Source organism: Colias croceus, chromosome Z, assembly GCF_905220415.1.
Source record: "Colias croceus chromosome Z, ilColCroc2.1".
NCBI classification, from domain to species: domain Eukaryota; kingdom Metazoa; phylum Arthropoda; class Insecta; order Lepidoptera; family Pieridae; genus Colias; species Colias croceus.
The window spans coordinates 8,561,876-8,572,079 of NC_059568.1; the positions used below are offsets into that span (position 1 = coordinate 8,561,876).

General features: G+C 31.9%; 1 protein-coding gene across 4 annotated transcripts; it reads left to right on the forward strand.

Moving 5' to 3' along the window:
* The first annotated feature begins 1,012 nt into the window (after nt 1–1,012).
* LOC123705010 (anaphase-promoting complex subunit 15B-like) lies at nt 1,013–9,541 on the forward strand. 4 transcript variants are annotated; one of them, XM_045653553.1, is made up of 4 exons: nt 1,013–1,582; nt 5,472–5,562; nt 6,374–6,442; nt 8,209–9,541. In XM_045653553.1, exons 1-4 carry the CDS (start codon nt 1,463–1,465, stop codon nt 8,316–8,318), a joined length of 390 nt encoding a protein of 129 aa, XP_045509509.1. In that variant the 5' UTR covers nt 1,013–1,462; the 3' UTR covers nt 8,319–9,541. The 4 variants fall into 4 exon arrangements, with proteins under 4 accessions (XP_045509509.1, XP_045509511.1, XP_045509510.1 ...); XM_045653555.1 differs by having other exon boundaries at nt 5,472–5,559; XM_045653554.1 differs by lacking the exon at nt 8,209–9,541 and having other exon boundaries at nt 6,374–7,773.
* The last annotated feature ends 663 nt before the right edge of the window (nt 9,542–10,204 follow it).

A 10,204-nucleotide genomic window follows, 5' to 3' on the forward strand; every position in this document is an offset into this window, starting at 1 on the left:
TAAATACCAGAGATGTTACTCTAAAAATCGAAATCTGACATCTAGAATCGAATGCATTGATTACTTGTGAATAAAAATCATCATAAATTAATAAATTCGATTGACAAATGTTTCAAATCCGTATCGATTAATTCACTTTAATCGATGTTTTTATGCAAGTTACATCTCTTCGAAGATAAAATTGATAGACGTCAAATGTTGCCTATTAAAATGGCTCGACTATAGTAATGAAACAACACTCGACATCGGTATTAATTGCACTCACATGTAGTTATAAGATTGTTCGTTTTTACATTGAAATTTATACTTTTTTAACTTACCTCATATTTTTTGTTTTAGGTATTTCAGCTTTCCAAAAAGTAAAATAAAAAGAAATATATGTGCCCATCAAGGGTAAAATTACTGAGGATTACGACCCAGAAAAAAATACCTTTTGAAAAATAAACTTTGTAAAGAAAATTTGTGCAAGGCTGCTATAAACAGTTTTTCTTTGATGATTCTGGCTTGAAATTGACCCGTCGAAGCAACGCGTTTAAAAAGAAGATCTGAGTAGCTAACAATTTGGTAAACAGCATCTGATGCAAAACACAACTTTCCTCTATTTACAAAGGATGTTAATGCTATATATCGGTTCATATCCAAGCTTTGTAGCCAAAAGTTATTTATAACTATCATTCTATACCAATTAAAATTGTATGTACCTACCTATAAAGTATGACCATAATATTATAATATAAATACTGTTAAAAATATATGTCGTTATTATTTATAGACCATGATTTTTAGTTTTTTCTATTTTGAAAAATCCTGAATTTACAAACCAGCGTGGTCACTCGACAGAAAGAGACAAAAAACATGACTGACGTCATTGAAGCAATCTCCAGTGTATTAGAGGATATAAGCTCTGTGGCTTGATCAATTGATCAATAGACACCTGTGACCTGACAGTTGACACTGGGACACATTGACATTGGCACATAATACCTATTTTAACTACCTACCTCCACCTACCTCTCAACTCTCAAGTCTCATATTTTCTCAATCCGAATACCGAAATTCAGAAAATCATAACAATGAAAAGTTTACGATGTGTTCTTAGCTAAAATTTATATAAACTGTCTGAGGAATTCGCTTTTGTCTAATCTATTTTACGTTAATTTTTTTAGTAATTACATACCTATATATTTTAGTTGATTTCCATCTAGAATCTGTAATACGTTGTTTCCAAACCGAAAATTGAGCTCTAGCTAGTAAAATTTTGAAGTGAATCGAAGATTTTGCTGCCAGAATCTCCAACTTGTCATAATTAGCTTTTTAATTTTAATTCCTGGAAATCAGTAAAGATACCCTTACTAAATTCTTTATAACACCTATGTTTATGGCCACTTGTAAAATAGATTATTTCATTACATATTAAAAATATATTTGCGGATTCATATTATAACAATAAAAAATATCTAAGATGGATATACCATTTCCAGCTATAAGGCCTCTTCTAACATTTGCAGACTGGTTTAATGCAGATAATCCTTGTGATGAGGATGCAGAATTAACTAAGCTAGAGCAAGCACATCGTCGATGGGTATGATTGTCTAGTATCTGCTTCTTTTACTTGGTTACATTTATAGAGATCATTCACTATATATATACATGTTTAGTTAATGCAACATTGGAATGAAATTCTAGCAGTTTCTTTTAAGCTTCCTATTTATATTTTTCCTTTGTAGAGTGAAAGCTGTAATATGTAGTATTCTTCCAATAAGATATATGTTTTTGAGTTTAAGGATGAATTTGTAAAGTTCAACTTACTGCATTACATTCTTATAAAAATATAAGTAAAACATACAATTATTATCCAGCATTCACTCTACATACATAGTAGTTGAATAATTTATATTTCTATTGAATTAAACTATTTTTAGATGATTCATGTTATTTCCATTCATTGTTTTTCTTTTTTACATTCTGCATCCTCTTCATTTTATTGTAAGAATCTTGATGCACTAGTAAATTGTATTAATGTCTCAGCATGTAATGTAGTTTTGTATGCATATTATTACACAATGTGTTTGTGTATGTTTATGTAAATTTGCAAAGCCTTGTATTTCTTTATTTGGTTAAGACATTTTTTGACTCTGATTATTGTCTAGTTTTATAGTTGTATGTATCTAATCCAAGTGTTATCATTGATTGAAGGATCATAAAATTCTAAATTAAATAAAAAAGTGTTGAACTTTTGTATTTCGTCAATGTAACAATTATGATGATCGTAAGTGTAAGCAGTGACGCAATTTGATATTCAACTTTATTGTTATATCAACAAAATTATTTATGAGTAGAGTTACTTAATCATTATGGTTTTATTTTTATATAAAATTATGTATTTTAGTATCGAGTGTGAGATTTTATTATGGATTATTAATAAAATTGGATTACTTCCATATTTGGTTTGTGAAAAAATGTTGTTTTAATTTAATTGTATATCTATTTATTGCTAAACCTAATATTTTGATTACCATGTAGGTATTATCTTAAATATTGCTTTTTATTTAGGTATGTTCTTTCGGAAAATTTTGGTTGTCTCTTGCTCTCTATAAGATGATCAGAATAATTTTTCTTTGTTCTTTGATGTTTGATTTTGACATGATAGTTAATTAAAATTATTTTCAAGAACTGTTGTGTCAAAAAACATTACCTTTAAATATATCATCTTCTTGATATAATTTAAGTCATGTTTTTCACTGGTAACTAAACTCATAATTCATAGTAAGTATCAATTTATTTATGTATTTATTTATGTATGGGAATTCCTGATAAAATTTTGTAAAAAGGAAATAATAATTCTATTATCTAAGTATATGGTTCTAAAAGCAAAATATAATTAATTAACTGCATGTGTTCTATAACAGGATTTTAATTGCCATAAACACTCCCTAACATTCTTGTAGATTTATGTTCAATATTATAAAAGTATTTTATATTGTACCTTCTAAAAGAACATACAATGACAATCTTAAAAAAATCTACACTACTACACTTGTATCTATAGACTTTGTCAATGTTCTCTAATTCCTGATATGCGATATAAACGGTAAGTGCAAGTTTCTGATTTATTATTGATTTTCTTTAACAATTCCCTCATACACTTGATGAAATTTTAAATTTGTTAATATTTTAATTAACAAAAACTTATATAAAGTGGGAAGTGAACCTGACGCGATTATTTAAACAATAGCAATAACCTATAATGTTCAATTTATTTTTTATGTCAAGCTTTGGGAATGGCTTTTGTCCATTAATGCCCCTTATAATATTTTTGTTTTAGTGTAGTTTTAACTAGATTATTAATGATAGTAGTGTTGAAGCTTATTGTAATCATAACAAGATGTGTTTGAAAAAATAATGAATTACCTCACAACTTGTATATGGTAACTACTAACTACTAAGTATCTACAGTTAAAAAGGTAGGTATAACGTATTCTATAGTAACTACGGTGGTGAACTACAAAGAGTATTGAGAGCTAGCGCGCAAGAGCAACTTTTGTTTCCGCAACTATTTTGTCTCTCCCATCAACTCTATGGGCTAGTATGAAGGTGCGCGCACGTAGCGCGACGCAACTCCCCATAGAGTCGATGGGAGAGACAAAATCAAGACAAAATAGTTGCGGAGACAAAAGTTGCTCTTGCTCTGGTATGATCTATCTCTGTCGCTCTTGCATAAAAAAAAAACAATTAAAATACTTCAAAACGCCTGTCATTCCTCCCAATGGAATGCAATTACTGTAGATACTGTGCAAATTACATTATGAAGAGGAATCGATTTTCAGAGAAAACCCATTTAAGGTATTTACTACATCAAAACTACAGGTGCTTTTAACCCTAGATTACTACCCTTCGTCGATTCGACGACGCGTCACCAAAAAAATCGCTATAACTTTTACGCGTGCGACCGTATGGTTTTCTGACTTCAGCTAATCTCAGCCAACCCGTTGCGCTTGCGATGGACGGTAGTGCTTTGTGCGTGGAAGGTCCACACGTGGTGTTCCAGCAACCATGGCTCGTCACATCGACGAAGGTTAGTATTAACGTAACTTTTCGTACTATTTAGTTAAGTTAAAATTACGTTATTTTATGTTTTATAATGGTGCCTATTATTTTATTTTTAGATACGATTCATATGTTAGTTTTAGAAGTTGAAAGCGATGAGGAAAATTCATCTGCGAGAGAGCCTGAAGACCACATTGAGGCTGAAGAGGCATGAAACGGAGGGTGATGATGAAGTTTCTACTGTAAATAAAGAGCAATTTCCAGATCAAGATTATGAGGCAAGTAGTAATACATCTCCCCACGTTCTATTGAAGATGAGATACCTAGCACTTCAGCTGACCCTAGCGATTACAAGACCATCGCATACCATTCTTCTTGGGAAAGACAAACACATATTATGGTCATCACAACAGTCAAGGCCACAAAGCAGAAGACCTTCAAAGAACATAGATACATAGCACGTGGACCTGTGTGTGACGCTTTTTTCAAGATATTTTAGATCCTCTTCAATGTTTTTCAGGTATAATTACTGGTGACATTACTGATACTCTTTGGGACTCAATTACATAACTCAATACAATAACATGCCAGAAATAAATAATGTGAAAGTTATAAATGAGACTGAGCAAAGTAATGCTGCTAATGTGCCTCCATAGCAAACTAAAATAAACATATAATATGCTATATTATGTCCCTCTGTAAAGCAAAGGTAGACCTAAAAATAGGTGCACTAGGTGCAAAAATCGTTGTGTGGGGAACACAAACTTGATGTGTGTCACAAATGTTTTAGATCCTAAGCTATTATCAAAATTATATTTTTAATTAATTTTCCAGATATTATTTTTGTAAGTAATACTTTATTTCGAGCAATTTAGAGGTATATATTATTTGTACGGAATTTTTCAAAAAAATTAAGAATGTTCAAAAAGCGTGTAAACTGTGATCTCATTTTGATGACTGTTTGAATTAAAACTATGTTAAAATAAATATTTTTATATTTTTATATGTAGATTAATACCTTGTCCTTAAAATAAAGACATAACTACAAATATATTTTTTAAATTAAACCCCTAAATCCCCTCCAATAAACAGCGTAGTCGAAACGACGAAGGTTAGTATTAAACGTTGAAAAATAAGGTTAGTGTTCTAGGGTTAAATCTGGTTTAAAAAAATCTGAAACACTTGGAATGAATTATTGTCTAGACAGCTTGACAGTAGGTATCAATAATTAATTAGTAGGGGGTTTTCTTTAGTTGGAAACTATTGGAAAATGAGGATACTTATTAATATAAATCGTTTATAAGTACCCGCTACCTAGTTCGTTTTTGTATAAAATGTCTTTGAATCGTGGTTTTCACGAATGTACTTTCTAGTTTCTACACATACATAGGCTGGTCATAAAATATATAAACTTTTTTTTTTAGCTTAATTCCTTTACCAAGAGATGTGTGAAACATGCTCCAGTAGAAAAGTCTGATCCAGAACCGATTGATGATGCAGAAACAGACGATGGTGGTATTTACAGCCCGGTCTATTTACACATAAAATAACCAAAATTCTTGTAAAAGAATAAATCGCGATAATCTCAGCAATGGAAACTGTAAAAAAAACTTGAAGACAATTTTTGTAGCGAAAGATATAGTTAATAAGGTTTCTAAGATCTATAGGTTTTTTTTACCGTTTTCGAGAAAAATGTTCTGCTGTCTACCAAAATTTACCTCTCCGGGAATTTGGTTATTTGAAATGTCTAAATTGACCGGGCCTATTTTTTATAACATAAAAAATAGGTTTTCAAAAAAAGCTATAATTTTCTACTAATATTATAAATGCGAAAGTTTGTAAGTAGGTATGTATGGATGTTTGTTACTGTACCTACGCAAAAACTGCTGATCCGTTTTTCATGAACTTTGACACACATATAGAGGGTGACTATTTTTTCCTGAAATCTCTCAGGAACGGGACCTTAGCGAGATTTTCTTTGAAAATGCGGACGAAGCCGCGGGCGTGTGCCAGTAATTAGGTAGGTACATAATTTTTTTACATCTGTAAGTGTTTGCTTGGTAAAGTTCCCCATAAATCGATAGATAATCGAATAGATAAATCTATATTAATTGAAAATGTTAAAGCGTTTCTTGTTCTCTCTCTCTCTCTCTCTCTTCTCCTATAAGTGTAAATTCATGATGCGAGTTTGTCTTTCACGTGACGTCGATACAAATGATTGCTACATTTTGTTGCCTCAGTATAGCCTCTTTTTATTAGCAAAGCAATAAGTAGAAGTTAGAACATATTAGGTATATTGATTTTAATGATATGCCTGTATGTGAAGGTAATGAAGACGCCGATGAATCGGAAGACTCGCACGACGTTGACGAGGAGGAGCGCATCCCTGCCACAGATTCACCAGAACACAATGAGCAAGAACAGAACAATCTAGATGACGATTTTATTCCCGATGTCGAAGTAGTTGAAGCCAGTCTGTGGCCTTACACCATCTCAGACCCATAAACTATTTGTAATTATGAAAACACAAACTTAAGCTTATACATCTTCAAATGTTTAAATTATTCGACAGTCAAATTATCATTTGCCCGCACGATTCAAATTGCATCGCAAAGATTTAAATTATTTTGACCCTGTGTAAAGTGTAATGCTGTGTGCACTGATCGAGTGAAGTGGCTGACGCATTAGCATATAGAACCGAGGGGTCCTTTGTTCGATTCCCGGTGGAATGTCTCGGTCTGGCAGGGCACAGAAGGGCGAAGGCTGATCACCCTCTTGTCCCTAAAGAAATAATTCGATCAGTGAAATAGATATTGTATGCAATACATCTGCGCCTTACCCCACAGTGTAATAGTTAATACAAAAAGACAAGAGATAATAATTATCAAGAATCTGTACTAGATACCGTTAAGATGAAAAAAAAAAGAACTAAAATAATATGTTACTGCTATACAGCCTGCAAGCTGGTATGATGGTAGAAGTTGTTGCGAATCTTTTGCATTGCGAAATTTACGCGTATTTTATATTGTGTATTGTGAATTGGAGAGTACGGTCTACACATAGAAATCTAAATAACAAGGCACTAGAAGTCGTAAGCGCGCGTGACATTGTCGCCGCTCAGATGGTTACCACACCACAAGTGCGTTCGTCGCTGTTCAGTTGCTCTAGAGACGTGCGTGTGTAAACATGGTGTGTTTCAGCATTTCCCATTGCGGAAATACTTCCACAAGTTGTAATTATACTAATAAAGGAATAACATCTCATCGGTAAATATTTTTTTTTAGAAATAATGCCGTTTTTCCTTAAAATTAAAGAATATTTACAAGTATTACGAGTGTCACCATAGTAATCGAAATAACAATGAATGACACAGCCGACCATTCTTATTATCACGTTTAACACAAATTTCAACCTTATTTCTATGAGTTTATGTTCAAAGTTATATCTATTGAAAATTGACAACCTCTGTTGTAGAAAAGCCGAATTTTTTCGTATTGGAGCAAAAAGAAACAAAACGTCTCATATACTTAGGGATGTTATTCTAAAATAAACCGTAAATTCGTGCGTTAGGATACATATTCTAAAGCTTAATTTAATATTTAAGTGAGTTTTCACTAAAATCAAGCTGTCCAATAAAAGGCATAGTTTACTTGTGTGTATTGTTTAGCTATCGGTTTAAATGTGTTGATTTTGGCGACAGCGGTTTTCATACGAATTATGACATTATAGCACTTCTATGTGTCTTGTTATTTAGATTTCTATGGGTCTACATATTATTACCTCTATATATTATATACTTTCCAATTACGTCTGTTTTTAAACATCTTAGTCTAGACTCTAGAGCTATATTTTACGCTCTATTTTAAAATTGTTTTTTTTTTCGTATACACACTCGTTTATTTACAATTTTTATTAAAATTTGATAGGTATTATAATATGACGGTTTTAAGAGACTGTAAATAAATCAATCAATTTAGCTAACATACCACTTGGTAACAATACTTGATACAAGTTAAGTAATACATTTTTAATACTTTTGTAACATAGGTTTGACATGAAAAAGTCAACAAACAAGTTATTAAATTCTCGGATATTTTTATCCTATTAAAGAATCGGAAGACTCGCACGACGTTGACGAGGAGGAGCGCATCCCTGCCACAGATTCACCAGAACACAATGAGCAAGAACAGAACAATCTAGATGACGATTTTATTCCCGATGTCGAAGTAGTTGAAGCCAGTCTGTGGCCTTACACCATCTCAGACCCATAAACTATTTGTAATTATGAAAACACAAACTTAAGCTTATACATCTTCAAATGTTTAAATTATTCGACAGTCAAATTATCATTTGCCCGCACGATTCAAATTGCATCGCAAAGATTTAAATTATTTTGACCCTGTGTAAAGTGTAATGCTGTGTGCACTGATCGAGTGAAGTGGCTGACGCATTAGCATATAGAACCGAGGGGTCCTTTGTTCGATTCCCGGTGGAATGTCTCGGTCTGGCAGGGCACAGAAGGGCGAAGGCTGATCACCCTCTTGTCCCTAAAGAAATAATTCGATCAGTGAAATAGATATTGTATGCAATACATCTGCGCCTTACCCCACAGTGTAATAGTTAATACAAAAAGACAAGAGATAATAATTATCAAGAATCTGTACTAGATACCGTTAAGATGAAAAAAAAAAGAACTAAAATAATATGTTACTGCTATACAGCCTGCAAGCTGGTATGATGGTAGAAGTTGTTGCGAATCTTTTGCATTGCGAAATTTACGCGTATTTTATATTGTGTATTGTGAATTGGAGAGTACGGTCTACACATAGAAATCTAAATAACAAGGCACTAGAAGTCGTAAGCGCGCGTGACATTGTCGCCGCTCAGATGGTTACCACACCACAAGTGCGTTCGTCGCTGTTCAGTTGCTCTAGAGACGTGCGTGTGTAAACATGGTGTGTTTCAGCATTTCCCATTGCGGAAATACTTCCACAAGTTGTAATTATACTAATAAAGGAATAACATCTCATCGGTAAATATTTTTTTTTAGAAATAATGCCGTTTTTCCTTAAAATTAAAGAATATTTACAAGTATTACGAGTGTCACCATAGTAATCGAAATAACAATGAATGACACAGCCGACCATTCTTATTATCACGTTTAACACAAATTTCAACCTTATTTCTATGAGTTTATGTTCAAAGTTATATCTATTGAAAATTGACAACCTCTGTTGTAGAAAAGCCGAATTTTTTCGTATTGGAGCAAAAAGAAACAAAACGTCTCATATACTTAGGGATGTTATTCTAAAATAAACCGTAAATTCGTGCGTTAGGATACATATTCTAAAGCTTAATTTAATATTTAAGTGAGTTTTCACTAAAATCAAGCTGTCCAATAAAAGGCATAGTTTACTTGTGTGTATTGTTTAGCTATCGGTTTAAATGTGTTGATTTTGGCGACAGCGGTTTTCATACGAATTATGACATTAAAGCACTTCTATGTGTCTTGTTATTTAGATTTCTATGGGTCTACATATTATTACCTCTATATATTATATACTTTCCAATTACGTCTGTTTTTAAACATCTTAGTCTAGACTCTAGAGCTATATTTTACGCTCTATTTTAAAATTGTTTTTTTTTTCGTATACACACTCGTTTATTTACAATTTTTATTAAAATTTGATAGGTATTATAATATGACGGTTTTAAGAGACTGTAAATAAATCAATCAATTTAGCTAACATACCACTTGGTAACAATACTTGATACAAGTTAAGTAATACATTTTTAATACTTTTGTAACATAGGTTTGACATGAAAAAGTCAACAAACAAGTTATTAAATTCTCAAATACTGATAGGTACGGAGTTGACTATAAGGTTACCTACATTGTTGGACAATTTAAAATTTGTTACGTAATTCGTAGAAAATTATATCCTTAATATGGTTTTTATTGGGACAATAATTGATTTTCCGTTTTGATAATTTATTTACTCATTTGATAATTGATATTATTACCTAAATGTTCATTGCTTCAATAAGCGTACAGTGAAAAAGTATCCAAAATGTAAATAAATGTTACAACTTATTGTAATCTTAGGTATATGTAAGACAAAATCTTGTATAATTGATTACCTACATACCTATATTA